The sequence below is a fragment of the Natator depressus genome, chromosome 6, assembly GCF_965152275.1.
Source record: "Natator depressus isolate rNatDep1 chromosome 6, rNatDep2.hap1, whole genome shotgun sequence".
In the NCBI taxonomy this organism is placed as follows: Eukaryota; Metazoa; Chordata; order Testudines; family Cheloniidae; genus Natator; species Natator depressus.
The window spans coordinates 75,326,538-75,344,748 of record NC_134239.1 but is presented as its reverse complement, the minus strand read 5'-3'; the positions used below and the strand labels follow the sequence as shown (position 1 = coordinate 75,344,748).

The 18,211-nt window shown below is 47.1% G+C and overlaps 1 protein-coding gene across 3 annotated transcripts in view; it reads left to right on the top strand.

Moving 5' to 3' along the window:
• Window positions 1-11,076: 11,076 nt before the first annotated feature.
• The window catches only part of LOC141989291 (neuroendocrine protein 7B2), a 77,070-nt gene continuing 69,935 nt past the window's right edge, over window positions 11,077-18,211 (top strand). For all 3 annotated transcript variants that reach the window (XM_074955748.1, XM_074955747.1, XM_074955746.1), the window contains exons 1-3: window positions 11,077-11,221; window positions 17,225-17,295; window positions 17,673-17,769. In XM_074955748.1, coding sequence (XP_074811849.1) covers window positions 11,090-11,221; window positions 17,225-17,295; window positions 17,673-17,769 — 300 coding nt within the window. In that variant the 5' untranslated portion in view covers window positions 11,077-11,089. The remainder of the gene's footprint in view (window positions 11,222-17,224; window positions 17,296-17,672; window positions 17,770-18,211) is intronic.

Below are 18,211 nucleotides of genomic sequence, written 5' to 3'. Positions count from 1 at the left end.
TGTGCAGGTTTCCTTTGACAATGAGGACTGAAAGGTCAGATATGGAGTGATCGCTTTGTGAAATGTATTCACCCATGGGTGAGATGGATGGTGGGTTTTTTGTCTTTGATCACTTTGCTGTGTGAGTTCATGCTAATATATGCCTTGGATGGGCGAGACAGACTTAGAACTGCAAAAGTTTTATTACATTTTTTCAGGTCAGAGCTCCCTCTTGTGTGTATCTTGACTATTGCAGGTTTCAGAGTAGCAGCCGTGTTAGTCTGTATCCGCAAAAAGAAAAGGAGTACTTGTGGCACCTTAGAGACTAACAAATTTATTTGAGCATAAGCTTTCGTGAGCTAGAGCTCACTTCATCGGATGCGTGCACTATTGCAGTAAACTGGAATTGCTAATTGTCATTTGGGTTCATGCTATTTGTGTATCTTTAGCTTGTTGTAAAGGTTATTTCTGGAACTGGAAGCTTAGTGGACATGTTAGTGAATAATCACTAACTACAGTTACATCTGCAAATGCCTATGTAATTTAGGGGGCTGATCTGAAGTTTATAATACTAAATTTCTGCTGTAAATTCTTACAGGCTGGAAATGTCTTCATTAGTCTCCTAATCCAGTGGTTCTCAAACTGTGGGTCAAGACCCCATTTTCTTGGGGTCACTAGAGCTGGTGTTAATCTCACTGGAACCTGGGGCTGAAGTGAAACCCCAAGCCCTGCCACCTGGAGCTGAAGCCAAAGCCCAAGGGATTCAGCTCTTTCCCTCCTTGCTTCAGCCCTACGCAGGGGGTGGGAAGAGGCATATAGTAGTTTTTATTGTCAGAAGGGGGTCGTGGTGCAATGAACCTTGAAAACCACTGTGGACCTAATCTAGCAGGTACAATCAGAAGCAAGAGATGTAGAACATACAGCCCATTTCCCTGTTAATGCAGGATTGTTTCCTGTAATTGGTCCATAATTTTAGCTTTTGCATGCAGTGGATCTTGCAGCATTTCCGTTGGTAGAATTCCACACCCTAACAGAACAGACTGTTGAGAAGCCTCCCAAATGTAGCCTGATGTTCCCTTTCTTTTTTTCGATTTTATTTCTTAGTGCACCATACTAAATTCCTATTCTTCCTTGGTATTTGCAACTTATAAATAGTTGTAGACCTGTTTCTCTCCTAGCCATAATTGCTTAGCCACGCTATACATATATTTCCAGAAAAATTCAGCCTAAGGTACACCACTAGCATGTTGAAACCTAAGCTCAAATGGTCATAAGCAAAGTTATGAGCAATTGAAAACCAGGCCTTAAATGGAAAATGTCAGTCAACCTTAACTAGAGGTGGTGCTCCAGTGTCGCCAGTAATAACTCTCGTTCCCTCCAGCCTCTCACTTCTGAACTGCACCTTCACTTCTACAGCTACCCGAACAACCTACAATATCCCAGATGTGACTGCATGGGAGCCATATAGAGGAAATATTGCCTCTTTTCTCTTTGCTATCCATTATTGGCCCTAGGCCTTTGAGCATTACTGCTTCCTGGGTTTCTCCTTTCCATTATGTCTTGGGATCCCCTTCAGAATGTTGGCTTGCATTTTTTCCAAATATCTCTTCCATTCTTACCTGTTTTTCTCCTAATTCCTTGTACTCTAGATTTTTCTGTTTTCCTGGGTGTTTGCAGCTCCACAAGTTAGTATAACTTTATTTGTGTCCAACCCTGGTGGCATTTGCTCCTTCCGCGCCTCCCCCCAGCCACTTACTAAAATCAGCAATGAAATAGCTAATATGACAATGTGTTGTTGTTGGCCTTTAGAGTAAGTCCCACTATCCTCCTAACAGGGCACAAAGGAGCTCACAATTCTCACAGCTATGGGTTCAGGCTGTCTTCAGCCTCAGGAAGACACCACTACATTAGTTAATTGATCTGTTCATATTGGGCCCACATCTACAAAGGGATTTAGGTACCTAAGTCTCAGTTTAAGGTAGGGTGACCAGATATCGATTTTTGACCGGAACACCTGGTCGAAAAGGGATCCTGGCAGCTCCGGTCAGCAGCACTGCGCAGCGGGACTGGAAGGCTCCCTGCTCCGTGCCACATGGCTCCCAGGAAGCAGCCGGCATGTCCGGCTCCTAGGCTTAGGGATGGCCAGGGGGGTCCGCATGCTGCCCCACCCCCCGACTGCAAGTGCAGCTCCCATTGGCCGGGTCAGGGCAGGGGACGAAGTAGCGTGACTCGCGAATGCTCAGGCAGGCAGCTGTTGAGGGGTCATGGTGTGCGCCTCTCCCGCTGCTGCAGTCCCTCTTCTCCTCGCGCTCCTCCTGTGGCTGGGCTCAAGCTGCGGCGTATGCCCTGTGGCAAACTGCGGTCTGTCACCCTGTTGCCGGCACCCAGGAGTTCAAAGTATGTATCCCCGTCTCCAAGTGCTGGGAATGGGGCTGCTGGAGGGGAGTGGATGAGAACGAGACAAACACAGTGCCCAGCCTGGCCACCTCAGGGAGTCGGGGGCGGGCCCAGCCCAGCAGCACTGCCCCAGCACCACCTCCACCCCAGCAGCACCGCCCCCCTGGCCCAGGACAGTCCTCCTGAGTCAGCCACTGGTCCCAGCAGCCCCAGACTCTGGATACCCCCATCCCCCTCACTGCATCCCTCCCTCGTCCCATCCTGCCCTGCCCCCCACACCTAACCACCCCAGCCCTGTACCCCTTACAGGGCTCTCCCACCCATCCTCTCCACCTCCCAGAGCCACCACCCCCATGTCCCTCACCCCCCAGAGCCCTGCACCCCATTCACCTCCATACACTGCTGCACTCCCATTATGTCCATATGCACCTGTAGCCTTCTGCCTCCCCCTACATCCCTATCCACCCAACATACCTCTCCTCTCTCCTTTACTGCCTCCTCTCACCCTCACCCTGCTCTCGTCCTTGGCCTCTTTCCCTCTCCATCCTTTCTCCTCCCCCAACCCCACCCCCGTCTTTTCCCCTGCAGTCCGCACTCCTCCCTTCCCAACAGGGTGATTTAGGCATCCCCTGGAAGAGTGGAGTCCTCCCAGGCACCATAATAATCGGAGAGAGAAAATGAAAAAGCAATAAAACCAGTCAATAAAACTCAGCCAGTGGCCCAAGGCCCAGGCAGAGCAGAGCCCCCTCATTGCCAGGCGGCCAGCCTCCAGCCCTTCACTCTGGGACCCAATCTTCATGCTGGGCACAGCAGCACTGCAGCCCCCTGGGCGAGGGGCCCATGGGCACAGGAAGTCTCCTGCAGGTAGGGTGACCAAGCGATGGAGGGAGGGGGGATGGAGTGGGCAGGGCCTCGGGGATGGGACAAGGGGCAGGGCATGGGTGTTCGGTTTTCTGGAATTAGAAAGTTGGCAACCCTAGTTTAAGGTTTCACTACAATCCACAAAACCCACATTTGGCTACTGCCTAAACTCACTCAGTGCCTAATTTCCACTTTACAAGTTCTCTACTTGCCTATGTTTTAGGGTGACCAGACATCCTCATAAAATCGGGACTGTCCCGATTTTTAGTTCTTTGTCCCGCGTCCCGACCGATGCAGGGTCAGGACACCATTTGTCCCGATATTGTGGCTTTGGCCGCTCTGGCCGCTTTTTTTTTTTTTTTTTCTTTGCTTCCCCCATGTATCCCGATATTTTGTCCATTTCATCTGGTCACCCTACTAAGTTTCTGCCACTGAGCATAGGCAGAGTGAGGGAGGAGTGTCTGTCTCCTTCCTAAATCTCAGCACAATCCATGAACTGGAGGAAGATGGGCATTCATGTATCCATGTGACGCATCAGTGACTGCCAGTAGCAAAAATCAACTGCTGGAGATGGGACACTAGATGGGGAGATCTCTGAGTTACTACAGAGAATTCTTTGCCTGGTATCTACCTGGTGGGTCTTGCCCAAATGCTCAGGGTCTAACTGATCGCCATATTTGGGATTGGGAAGGAATTCTCCCCCAGGTCAGATTGGCAAGAGACCCTGGGGTTTTTCTTTTTTTGCCTTCCTCTGCAGCATGAGGCACAGATTACTTGAAGGTTTAAACTAGTATAAATGAGGAATTCTCTATAACTTGAAGTCTTTAAACCTAGGGTTGCCAATTTTGATTGGCTGTACTCCTGGAGATTTCATAACATAATCTTTAATTAAAAATAGATCTTTAGCTCCTGGACACTCCAGGCCAATTCTGGAGGGCTGGCTACCCTATTTAAACCATGCTTTGAGGACTTCAGTAACTCAGCCAGAGGTTAGGGGTCTATTTCAGGAGTGGGTGGGTGAGGTTCTGTGGCCTGCAATATACAGGAGGTCAGACTGGATGATCACAATGGTCCCTTCTGACCTTAAAGTCTGAGCCTGTCTTGCCTGCAGGGCCCAATCTGGTAGGTGTGCTCAGAGGCCATCTACAGGTTAGGAAGTGACAAGTCATCTTATAACTCTCTCATCCCAAAAAGAAAAGGAGTACTTGTGGCACCTTAGAGACTAACCAATTTATTTGAGCATAAGCTTTCGTGAGCCACAGCTCACTTCATCGGATGCATACTGTGGAAAGTGTAGAAGATCTTATTATATACACACAAAGCATGAAAAAATACCTCCTCCCACCCCACTCTCCTGCTGGTAATAGCTTATCTAAAATGATCACTCTCCTTACAATGTGTATGATAATCAAGTTGGGCCATTTCCAGCACAAATCCAGGTTTTCTCACCCCCCCCCCCCCACAAACTCACTCTCCTGCTGGTAATAGCTTATCTAAAGTGACCACTCTCCTTACAATGTGTATGATAATCAAGGTGGGCCATTTCCAACACAAATCCAGGTTTTCTCACCCCCCCACTCCCCGCCACACACACACAAACTCACTCTCCTGCTGGTAATAGCTTATCCAAAGTGACCACTCTCCTTACATTGTGTATGATAATCAAGGTGGGCCATTTCCAGCACAAATCCAGGGTTTAACAAGAACATCTGGGGGGGTAGGAAAAAACAAGGGGAAATAGGCTACCTTGCATAATGACTAAGCCACTCCCAGTCTCTATTCAAGCCTAAGTTAATTGTATCCAATTTGCAAATGAATTCCAATTCAGCAGTTTCTCGCTGGAGTCTGGATTTGAAGTTTTTTTGTTGTAAAATAGCGACTTTCGTGTCTGTAATCGCGTGACCAGAGAGATTGAAGTGTTCTCCGACTGGTTTATGAATGTTATAATTCTTGACATCTGATTTGTGTCCATTTACTCTTTTACGTAGAGACTGTCCAGTTTGACCAATGTACATGGCAGAGGGGCATTGCTGGCACATGATGGCATATATATCACATTGGTGGATGTGCAGGTGAACGAGCCTCTGATAGTGTGGCTGATGTTATTAGGCCCTGTGATGGTGTCCCCTGAATAGATATGTGGGCACAGTTGGCAACGGGCTTTGTTGCAAGGATAGGTTCCTGGGTTAGTGGTTCTGTTGTGTGGTATGTGGTTGCTGGTGACTATTTGCTTCAGGCTGGGGGGCTGTCTGTAGGCAAGGACTGGCCTGTCTCCCAAGATTTGTGAGAGTGTTGGGTCATCCTTCAGGATAGGTTGTAGATCCTTAATAATGCGTTGGAGGGGTTTTAGTTGGGGGCTGAAGGTGACGGCTAGTGGCGTTCTGTTATTTTCTTTGTTAGGCCTGTCCTGTAGTAGGTGACTTCTGGGAACTCTTCTGGCTCTATCAATCTGTTTCTTCACTTCCGCAGGCGGGTATTGTAGTTGTAAGAATATTTGATAGAGATCTTGTAGGTGTCTGTCTCTGTCTGAGGGGTTGGAGCAAATGCGGTTGTATCGCAGAGCTTGGCTGTAGACAATGGATCGTGTGGTGTGGTCAGGGTGAAAGCTGGAAGCATGTAGGTAGGAATAGCGGTCAGTAGGTTTCCGGTATAGGGTGGTGTTTATGTGACCATCGTTTATTAGCACTGTAGTGTCCAGGAAGTGGATCTCTTTTGTGGACTGGTCCAGGCTGAGGTTGATGGTGGGATGGAAATTGTTGAAATCATGGTGGAATTCCTCAAGGGCTTCTTTTCCATGGGTCCAGATGAAGAAGATGTCATCAATATAGCGCAAGTAGAGTAGGGGCGTTAGGGGACGAGAGCTGAGGAAGCGTTGTTCTAAATCAGCCATAAAAATGTTGGCATACTGTGGGGCCATGCGGGTACCCGTAGCAGTGCCGCTGATCTGAAGGTATACATTGTCCGCAAATGTAAAATAGTTATGGGTAAGGACAAAGTCACAAAGTTCAGCCACCAGGTTAGCCGTGACATTATCGGGGATAGTGTTCTTGACGGCTTGTAGTCCGTCTTTGTGTGGAATGTTGGTGTAGAGGGCTTCTACATCCATAGCGGCCAGGATGGTGTTATCAGGAAGATCACCGATGGATTGTAGTTTCCTCAGGAAGTCAGTGGTGTCTCGAAGATAGCTGGGAGTGCTGGTAGCGTAGGGCCTGAGGAGGGAGTCTACATAGCCAGACAATTCTGCTGTCAGGGTGCCAATGCCTGAGATGATGGGGCGCCCAGGATTTCCAGGTTTATGGATCTTGGGTAGTAGATAGAATATCCCAGGTCGGGGTTCCAGGGGTGTGTCTGTGCGGATTTGATCTTGTGCTTTTTCAGGGAGTTTCTTGAGCAAATGCTGTAGTTGCTTTTGGTAACTCTCAGTGGGATCAGAGGGTAATGGCTTGTAGAAAGTGGTGTTGGAGAGCTGCCGAGCAGCCTCTTGTTCATATTCCGACCTATTCATGATGACGACAGCACCTCCTTTGTCAGCCTTTTTGATTATGATGTCAGAGTTGTTTCTGAGGCTGTGGATGGCATTGTGTTCTGCACGGCTGAGGTTATGGGGCAAGTGATGCTGCTTTTCCACAATTTCAGCCCGTTCACGTCGGCGGAAGCACTCTATGTAGAAGTCCAGTCTGCTGTTTCGACCTTCTACATAGAGTGCTTCCACCGAAGTGCACGGGCTAAAATTGTGGAAAAGCAGCATCACTTGCCCAGTTCAACTCACCCCATCTGTCTGATTGGCGGGGGGAGTTTTTGAACAGGGGTTTCCAACCTCTGAGTGCCTTAACCACTGAGCTATGGGATATCTGAAAAGGGAGAGGAGGGGTGTTTCCCTCACTCTCCATTGGACCTGTTCCACTTTGGATAAATACTTAAATAGTCATTGGGCCAGAGACAGTCAGGGTACATCTGCACTGGGGTGGGACGCCCCATGGCAGTGAGTTTCAGAGTCCAGGTCAACTGACTTGGGCTTGCATTATGGGGCCAAAAATAACAACATAGATATTCCTGCTCAGGCTAGAGCCTGAGCTCTGAGACCCACCCCCTTGCTAGGTTTCAGAGCCCAGGCTCCAGCCCAAGTGGGAATGTCTATGCTGCTATTTTTTTTAGCCCCACAGCATGAGCCCAAGTCAGTTAACCTGGACTCTGAGACTCACAGCTGTGGAGTTTTTTCAGTGTAGACATACCCAGAGTGACTCTATTGCTCGGTGGTTAGAGCACCTAGTTGGGAGATGCAAGATCCACTCGTGCTGCTCCAATAACTTCATTTATCCAAAGTAAAACAGCTTCGACAGGAGATACTGAGTGAGCCCAACATTGCAATATCTCCTAGCTCATTGGTTAGAGCACCCTCCTGAGAGGTAGGAGACCCCTTGTTCAAATGCTTCTCCCCAACTGGCAAAGAGGGGGGAACGGAACGTGGCTCTAATTGGTGAGCTAAAAGTTTATCATTTGGGCATCACCACCTGCTCCAGCTGCTTTGTGTTGAGCGAGGCAGGGACCTAACTCATTCTCCCAAGGAACTGCTTAGGTCCTTAGGCAGCCTGACTCCAGAAGCAGGATTCCCAGTTGTGGATACAGATTTAGATGCTTCCCTCCAGCCCAGAGTAAGGCACCACACTGAGTGAAAGTGAGGGGCCCTATGACATGCTCCTCATCAGCATCTGCTATTGGATAGCTTAGGTGGCTCCCTGCCTAGCATGCTGGCTTTTCTGGATCCCATTCTTAGGTGCCTATACAACGAATGGGGAGAGAGGTGCCTAACTCAGGCTTTGTCAATCCCAATTGTTTCAGGGTGGTTTGTGTGGTTCTGTCTTTCTCTCTCTCCCCCCACCCCTACATACCTAGAAGTTAGGTGCTCTAATGCTAACCCCGGAGGAACCTAAGTCCGTTTGAGTATGTCTGCACTGCAGTTAGACACTCACAGCTGGCCTGTGCTAGCTGGCTTGGGCTAAGGGGCTAATTGTAGTGTAGATGTTTAGACTTGGGCTGGGGCCCCACCTCTAGGACCCTGCGAGGCGGGAGGGTCCCAGAGCTCGGGCTGCAGCCCAAGACTGAACGTCTACCCTGCAATTAAACAGTACCTTAGCCTAAGCTCTGAGAGCCCAAATCAGCTGGCATGGGCCAGCCATGGCTTTTTAATTGCAGTGTAGACAGACCCTTTGTAGATCCAGATCTCTGCTTGCAAAATGAATCTACACTTCTGCAGAATCTGTATGTCATGCAGACCACATAAATACATTAAATGGGCTGGATCTGTTTTTTGATACTACTACTGGGACATGCTATATCTGAAGCTAATCAGCAGGAATAGACGTGTTAAAACAAATTTAAGTGTGTCCACACAATAAGTTTGCACTGACTTAACTAAATCTGTTCCTAAACTGATATAGCTAAATCAGTACAACTCTTGTATGGAAGATCTAATTCACCTCAAGAAGGCTTTACATCAAAGAGTAGGAAAAGCCATTGAACTGTTATCCGTATTAAGAACACAAAAGAAACATCCAAAAGGGAGACAAGGTGGACCTGCACCTTACCTCTTCATGTACACCCCACCAGCACAATGTTTCTTCCACCATGGATTCTTTGTAGAGAGCTCCGGCCTTCTAACCTCATTGCCTTTCTTAGAAGCATTTTCCCTGGCATCTTTTTTCAAACCTTCTCTAACTTTGTCACTGACACCTTCCTTCCCAATTAATTCTAATTGCTTGGATCTTGGTGTTTTATTTTTGCCGATCTCCATGTTGTTATCTGTCAGTTCTCTGTTCTTGGGGAACCAGGGTGCCGTATCCAGCCTGTCTGACTCAGGAAGGACATCACCCACCCTCCGCTTGAATCAAAACTGATCAGAGGAAAGCCTTACAAAAAGCAATGAAAAGGCAGTGAGACACACCCCTAAACCCCTCTGGACAAGGCTGACAGGATTAAGGCAACTCCCCTAACCTCATTTGCATCGAAGATGGGCCAGGGAGACATCTCCATTAGTGTACAGAATGGAGAACAGCGATTCCAATGCAAGAACCTCACTGAACTCTGGGACCAGAAAAGCAGGGAAGCGCTGCATGATGGGGGAATCTCTGCTCCAGATATTAACGAACCCATGCTTGCACACACCTAGCTCAGTAGTTATCAGACCAATTCTAGTAATAAATCCTTTATTGGTAACCAAAATTCTGAAGCTGCCTAACTGCATTGTGAGCTCCCTTGAAGGAACCCCACCCATAGCCAAGAATGATGAGTTCCTATTGTCTAGCTTGAACAAAACAACTTTGGTATACTCCCTTGAGCCATCAGTTTACCCATAAACAAATCCAACGTTCTCCCTTGAACCATTGTTGTTTCCCTACAAAAACCCCTAGCCATGCTCAAATAAGCGTTCTGATGCCTGGATCCAAAATCTGCATCAGTTTTATTGGGACTTCATCTTCTCCTGACTAATCGTGCTTGGGGGCTCTGCCTGTCTCCAGCACTCCGGACCCTCAGCTACCACCACCACCTAGGAACCCTGACTGGGTCAAGCTTCACGAAGTGGAGAGAACCCAACTCTCTCTCTCTGTTTGTTATTGTTTTTTTTTTTCTACTCTAGGTATAGCTTTCTAACCCTGACTTGTGTGATCAGTTATAGTTTTCTAAACCTGACTTTTGTAATCAAATTTAAGCTAGATTTAATATTGTAACACTTTTGTTTGTTTGGCTCCTCTTGTATGGTTATTACCTGGCAATAAATAAGTTTTATGGTTAAGCTGGTTGCTTGTTTCCCTCCCTCCCTCTCTTGTGCTTTTGGCTTCCCCATTTGCTCTGCAGCAATGCTCCTCTTCCCTAAGCTAAAGATCCCTGTAGCGCCCAAAAATCCTGTGGGGTTTGCTCATCAAGTGGGTTACAACCAGAACAACTGTAACGTGAAAGGGGGGATAGGGTCGTGCTGAACCTGTGGCACAGGAGGGTGGCAGCTTGGAAGTGCTGCTCTGCCCCCACGCTGCCTCTTCCCTATGGCCCCCACCCCTGCTCTGCCCCAGCCCCGCCTCCACTCCCCTGAGGACTGCTGCAGGGTTGGGCCTGTACTCACCGGCGACAGGAAGTGCAGCGACCTGGCGCGCCACTAGTGAGTGATGGGGGGCAGTTCCCCCCTTCCCCCCCCAAGCCAGCCCCTCCCCATGCTCGGAAGCCGGCCTCGCTCCGCCGACTCCTGCAGGGCCCTCCGGCCTCGGCCGGCTTGCGCGGGGACGGCGGGCCAGGACCTGGCTGGGGAGGCGGGGTGGTTTCCGGGAGGGGGCTGCAGCCCATTTCAGGCTGTCTCAATGCGAAGCTTGCGTCTCTACCACTTCCCCAACAGCGGCCTCTACCGGCTGCCGTAGCCCGCCGCTCCTGTGGCTCGTGCGATGGAGCTTTAGGTAGCTCCTGCGATCGCCTGAAGATAACCGCGCTTCCTTCGGACTAGCGGCCCGCGCGGGGAACGCCGCATTTCTGGGAGTTTCAGGAGGGGGCTCCGCCGTCGTTCCCTGCCGCGGCGCCGGGCCCAGCGGAGAGGCAGGACTCAGGCGCCTCTAAGGACGCGCATGGCTGGCCGTTGAGCGGTGAGGACCTGAGATTCGAACGGACGCAGCGGGCCAATCCGAGGCGGCGCCGGGGCTGAGCGCTGTGTTTGAGACGCGTCGGGAGGCGGGGATGGGGCTGTGAAGGGTCGGGGACGGGATGCCCAAGGGGGCGGTGTGAGCAGGTCGGGATGGTGGCGAGGGGGTGAGAGGCCGGCCGAGGCGCGGCTGGGGCCGGAGCAGAGGGGAACGCGAGGCTCGGCGGAGCCGGGATGACGGGGCGCGGCAGCGCCGTGGTGCGCCTGGCGGTGCTGCAGCAGCTGCGGGCCGCGTATGGGATCAAGGTGAAGAGTGGGAGCTGCCGAGGGGCGGCGGGGAAGCAGCCCGGAGCGGCGGCCGTCGAGGTAAGGGGGTGCTCCGCTAGGGGCTGTGGCCGGGGGGGCAGCCGCCTGCGAGCCTGGGGACACCCTGGGCAGCAGCTGGGGCCCTGAGATGTTGGTTACCAGTCTTGTACCCCAGTTAGGATTATCATCTGGCTGTATTTCACCCACCTGGCTGGGTTTTTTTAATGGATTTGCTAGTTGCCAGAAAAATAATGTAGTTGGTCAGGTTTTCTTTTATGTAGGTCTAAAGATGTGCCTCATTATCACAGTACACTGGGATATCTAACGTTAAAAGTTTTTGGGTCCAGCTAAACATGCTGCAGTGTTCCCACTTCTGCAGTTTAAGCAGTAACAGATCAAAACTGTTGAATATACAGCAGCTGTCTGCCCACCAACAGGAGAGCACATCACTCGTGTCTGAGAGAGGGTTTGGGTCATGTGAGGGCGAAGAGAGGTGGGAGGTATATTAAATAATGAAAGATCAGGGCAATGGTGCCAGTGATCCTATTACGTCTCCTGGGGAGGGGAGCTCACATCAGAAACTGCACATTCAGTGGCAGCTGGCTAAATGAAACGACTAGAAAGACTCAAAATGTGCTGATAAAAGAACTCTGTTATTGTGATGTTATCAAGCTTATCTATATATGTTATCTCACTAGCTACTATAAGTGATTGTTGAACGTGGGCTTGCCTCAGGATTGGAGTTATGGTAGGCTTGCTTTGTGGGGGAAGGGAAGTGCTGGGTTTTTTGGATTTCAGAAGTGATAACCCTAACCATTCTTGGTGCTGTATAAACAGGGCTGTAGTGGCGAAACAGAGAGTGATTATGTGCTACAAGGTATAAACTGGTCACTCACTGAAGGTGTCAGGAAAAACTTTTTAATGCTTGCATCTGGAGAGGTACAATAAGTAGGTTTTCCCATTCCCTGAGCTGGTTACTGCAGCAGTCAGTCAGTTTGATTTGGTAAAGTGATAGGTGTGTAAATGCTGATATTCCCTCCTGGGATCTCTGCATGTTGCAAGGCAGAAAGACCTTGAAAGAGGAACTGCACTCTTAAATTAGTGCTTGCTTCCACAGTATTTAACATTTTCTCTGTGATGCCAAGTGTGCCAAAGGTGCTGTTGTATATTGCCAATTTGGTAAGCACTTTCTGTATTTTAAGTGCTTTATCATCTCTGATTCTAAATGAAATTTTCTGCCATTTGTCTCATCTAATCAGAGTACATAGCTGCTGTACAATTACCCATCACTGTGTTTCTTTTCCAATTATTTGTTTCTCTGTACTGTAGCATTGAGAGGCTTTTCTTTGCATAATGACCGTTCAGTTTCTTAATATTAAATACAGTAAATGTCCTTGCACTTTGAGTACACTTCAGTATAACCTGAAAGTGAACTTTAAAGTGTTTGGGCTGAGTTCTAATGTAGTTTATTGTTATTGACTGTTCAGAAGTACATCCTCAGGATATTCTATTATTCGGTACCAAATGCTACTCTCCAGTGTCTAAAATAGAAATTGTAGCCTTCATGTGAATAATCAGAAATAGATTTACTTTAAAAATCTAGGTTTCAGATAGCAGCCGTGTTAGTCTGTATTTGCAAAAAGAAAAGGAGTACTTGTGGCACCTTAGAGACTAACCAATTTATTTGAGCATAAGCTTTTGTGAGCTACAGCTCACTTCATCGGATGCATCCAGTGGAAAATACAGTGGGGAGATTTATATACACAGAGAACATGAAACAATGGGTGTTACCATACACACTGTAAAGAGAGTGATCACTTAAGATGAGCTAATACCAGCAGAAGCCGGGAGGGAGGGAGAGAAAACCTTTTGTAGTGATAATCAAGGTGGGCCATTTCCAGCAGCTGACAAGAATGTCTGAGGAACAGTGGGGGGGGGGGGGGGTGGGAGGGGAATAAACATGGGGAAACAGTTTTACTTTGTGTAATGACCCATGCACTCCTAGTCTCGATTCAAGCCTAAGTTAATTGTATCCAGTTTCCAAATTAATTCCAATTCAGCAGTCTCTTGTTGGAGTCTGTTTTTGAAGTTTTTTTGTTCTAATATTGCAACTTTTAGGTCTGTAGTCCAATGACCAGAGAGATTGAAGTGTTCTCCGACTGGTTTATGAATGTTATAATTCTTGACATCTGATTTGTGTCCATTTACTCTTTTACGTAGAGACTGTCCAGTTTGACCAATGTACATGGCAGAGGGGCATTGCTGGCACATGATGGCATATATCACATTGGTAGATGTGCAGGTGAACGAGCCTCTGATAGTGTGGCTGATGTTATTAGGCCCTGTGATGGTGTCCCCTGAATAGATATGTGGGCACAGTTGGCAACGGGCTTTGTTGCAAGGATAGGTTCCTGGGTTAGTGGTTCTGTTGTGTGGTATGTGGTTGCTGGTGACAGTTTGCTTCAGGTTGGGTGGGTGGCTGTCTGTAAGCAAGGACTGGCCTGTCTCTCAAGATCTGTGAGAGTGATGGGTCATCCTTCAGGATAGGTTGTAGATCCTTGATGAGGCGTTGGAGAGGTTTTAGTTGGGGGCTGAAGGTGACGGCTAGTGGCGTTCTGTTATTTTCTTTGTTAGGCCTGTCCTGTAGTAGGTGACTTCAGGGTACTCTTCTGGCTCTCTCAATCTGTTTCTTCACTTCAGCAGGTGGGTATTGTAGCTGTAAGAACGCTTGATAGAGATCTTGTAGGTGTTTGTCTCTGTCTGAGGGGTTGGAGCAAATGCGGTTGTATCATAGAGCTTGGCTGTAGACAATGGATCGTGTGGTGTGATCTGGGTGAAAGCTGGAGGCATGTAGGTAGGAATAGCGGTCAGTGGGTTTCTGGTATAGGGTGGTGTTTATGTGACCATCACTTATTAACACCGTAGTGTCCTGGAAGTGGATCTCTTGTGTGGACTGGTCCAGGCTGAAATTGTTGAAATCATGGTGGAATTCCTCAAGGGCTTCTTTTCCATGGGTCCAAATGATGAAGATGTCATCAATATAGCGCAAGTAGAGTAGGGGCGTTAGGGGACGAGAGCTGAGGAAGCGTTGTTCTAAATCAGCCATAAAAATGTTGGCATACTGTGGGGCTATGCGGTACCCATAGCAGTGCCGCTGGTTTGAAGGTATACATTATCCCCAAATGTGAAATAGTTATGGGTGAGGACAAAGGCACAAAGTTCAGCCACCAGGTTTGCCGTGACATTATCGGGGATACTGTTCCTGACTGCTTGTAGTCCATCTTTGTGTGGAATTTTGGTGTAGAGGGCTTCTACATCCATCGCGGCCAGGATGGTGTTATAAGGAAGATCACCAATGGACTGTAGTTTCCTCAGGAAGTCAGTGGTGTCTCGAAGATAGCTGGGAGTGCTGGTAGCGTAGGGCCTGAGGAGGGAGTCTACATAGCCAGACAATTCTGCTGTCAGGGTTCCAATGCCTGGGATGATGGGGCATCCAGGATTTCCAGGTTTATGGATCTTGGGTAGCAGATAGAATACCCCGGATCGGCGTTCCAGGGGTGTGTCTGTGCGGATTTGTTCTTCTGCTTTTTCAGGGATTTTCTTGAGCAAATGGTGTAGTTTCTTTTGGTAACTCTCAGTGGGATGAGAGGGTAATGGCTTGTAGAAAGTTGTGTTGGAGAGCTGCCTAGCAGCCTCTTGTTCATATTCCGACCTATTCATGATGACGACAGCACCTCCTTTGTCAGCCTTTTTGATTATGATGTCAGAGTTGTTTCTGAGGCTGTGGATGGCATTGTGTTCTGCACGGCTGAGGTTATGGGGCAAGTGATGCTGCTTTTCCACAATTTCAGCCCGTGGACATCGGCGGAAGCATTCTATGTAGAAGTCCAGTCTGTTGTTTCCATCTTCAGGAGGAGTCCACCCAGAATCCTTACAACAATATTACAACAAATAAATGTGTTAGTCTCTAAGGTGCCACAAGTGCCACAAGTACTCTTTTTCTGTTTTCTAAAAATCTAGATACTCTGAATATATTTTAAAAGAAAACAATTCCTTTCTTTCAATATTTAGGTCAGCATAAAGATATAATGCAGGTAACACTGTAATGTGTCAGCTTTTGCGGGGCTAAGGAAGTCAAAGCACTATGTTCTGTGATTACTCAAATGCCTGTTAACTATATTTAAGGCCCTACCAAATTCGTGGCCATGAAAAACACGTCACAGATGGTGAAATCTGGTCTCCTCCGTGAAAGCTGGTCTTTTGTGTGCTTTTACCCTATACTATACAGATTTCACGGGTGGGAGACCAGGGTTTCTCAAACCGGGGGGTCCTGATCCAAAAGGAATTTTGGGGGTGGGGGGTCACAAAGTTATTTTAGGGGGGTTGCAGTATTGCCACCCTTACTTGGGCACTGCCTTCAGAGCTTGGAGGCCGGAGAGCGGCGGCTGTTGGCTGGGCGCCCAGCTCTGAAGGCAGCGCCCCGCCAGCAGTAGTGCAGAAAGGGTGGCAGTACTATCCTATGACATCCTTACTTCTGTGCTGCTGGTGGCGGTGTCTCTGCCTTCAGAGCCGGGCTCTTGGCCAGCAGCTGCTGTTCTCCAGCTGCCCAACTCTGAAGGCAGCACCACTGCCAGCAGCAGCAGCACAAAAGTAAGGGTAGCAGAACTGTGACACCCCTCCACACACACAACTCAGGACCCCTACAATTACAGCACCATGAAATTTCAGATTTAAATAGTTGAAATCATGAAATTTACTATTTTAAAAATTCTATGACCATGAAATTGACCAAAATGGACCATGAATTTGGTAGGGCCCTAACTATATTTAATTAGAAAGCATGCAAGGGACCCAAATCCTGGGCCTTGTTGAGGTGACTTTGTGCTGCTGATGCAGCATGAAGCTGAGTATTTCCCTGACATTTGCTTTGTGCCAGCCTTGCTTGCCTTGCTCCACAAGCACCTTGATGGGAATTGGAACACAATACGCACAGCTGATCCCTGGTCAGTGTGAGTTAGAATAGCCTTGTTCTGGGATGGTTTGGCTCGGCTCCCTGGGGAGTGGAGGGAAGTGGTTTCCTGAGTGGTTTCTTGGTGCCAAAAGGATTTCCTCCTCCACCCTGTAGGCTGTACATTCCCACCTATGTCTCAGGCAAGGAGGCCTGGATAAGCGTCTTGGGAGGAACCCACATCACAGCTGCCTCTCTTTTCCCAGAAGGGTGCTGTTAAGCGACAGTCAACATACTTGGCCTACTGCCTCCACACCAAAGGCTGGCTTCTTTTCCAAACACTGCTGTCCTTAGAGAGAAACTGACCAGGATTAGGAGTTTAATCTATATTTTTGAAAGTGCAATATATAAAATATATTTATAATCCATTAAACTGGTGCACAAATTGTTTTAGAATTGTTTTCACTTGCCCCATAGATTGTGCCAAAACTGCTTTTATTTTAAAGCTACTTTAAATATTACATGAGTGCTTATAATTAATCTCATTATGGGAACCTAGAGACCTATCATTGTTTTGTGAATGCAAATGATAAATATGTTAGGATGTTCCATTACAGGATTGAGGTTGATCATCCCTCAATGGCAATGACTATCTTGGGTAAAAATGGCTGCTTTTTAACTGCAATTAAAATATGCATTGTAAGAAGAACCCAGTCTGTTTGGAAAATGACTTTAGATGCTACATCAGCCCCTTAGTATAGCTGCTAACTTTCGTGGTTTCACACGGGACATGGGGAAGCTGACTGTAGATAAAGTGGTATAAAATGGGCAAAATAAGCAAACTTGGAAAATAGGGAGTATTCTAATCTTTGTTATGTAATTTTCATGTTATCTGAAATTTATTTACTGTTTACTATTTATTTACAAGTAAGTATCTTTTTAAAGGTGGCAGTGTCCCTTTTACAATTAGTATGACATCAATTCTTATCCAAAAGTTTTGGCTTTCTCTTCAATTCTTGTATTGTGCTCTATGTATTTGTCTATATTTCTGCAGTATTACCCGGGTAAAATTTTCATAGCTGCTTGAGCAACATTAATTGAGTTTTGCATTTTAGGGCAAAGTCTTTGGAATATCGCTTCATTCATTACCTCAGTCAGTTGTACCAGAATATGGAAGTATTCCAAGGTAAGTAAAGATTGTGTGTTTTAATCTGGAACCATACTTACTTTGGGGCTATCTACATTATTGGATGCTTTAATTTTGAGTGACACATTTTTCTCTTCCTCCAACAAAAAATATTTTTCAAAATAGAGAGGAATTCCACAATTGCTTTTCTGGGACTGGTCAGGCTTCTCAGGGGAAGGGAATTCTTTCTTGGAAAGAGAGGTTTGAAAACAGACAGGAACCCATAAGGTTGTCACTCACTTGCACTTGCTTTCAGTTTCTTATTGTGATTGGAGAAAGTAAACATTTTCTAAAATACTATTTTCTGTGACATTATTTGTCACAGGAAAATTGAACTGTGCAAAGATATAAAACATACTGTGACTTTCTTTCCTCAGCTTTCTTGTTGATGCTTGCAAATATTTAGAAGAGCATGTTCACACTGAAGGACTCTTCAGGAAATCTGGATCTTTTGTTCGTTTAAAAACATTAAAGGTATGTATGTATGTATGTATTAAGAGTGATTGTATTGGACTTGAGCTACATTTCACTTAAGTGTCTATATGTCTAACTTTCTGATTCTCTTTAGAAGCAATCATGTTTTGTGCTGGGAGTAGTTTGATAAGCTTTCTGATCACTAGTCACTGGACCCCCTTCACCTCCCTCCAGAAGACAAACTTCAGTCCTTTGTGTATAGTTACTGAAACAACCAAAAAACTGTTTTTTCATCTTTCTGGAGTGTGTGAGGAAAGGCGTGAGATTAAACAAAAAAAGTTTGTTTTTAGATGTCATGGGAACTTAAACCTGGTAGCTTTCTCCCACAGCAAGGTAGGCTGGGGAGAAACTATAAATCCAAAAATAATAAATAAAAGTAGCTTTGACTATGATTCATGATTCCAGGTATTATTCTTATATGAAAAAACTGGAGAATTAAAAC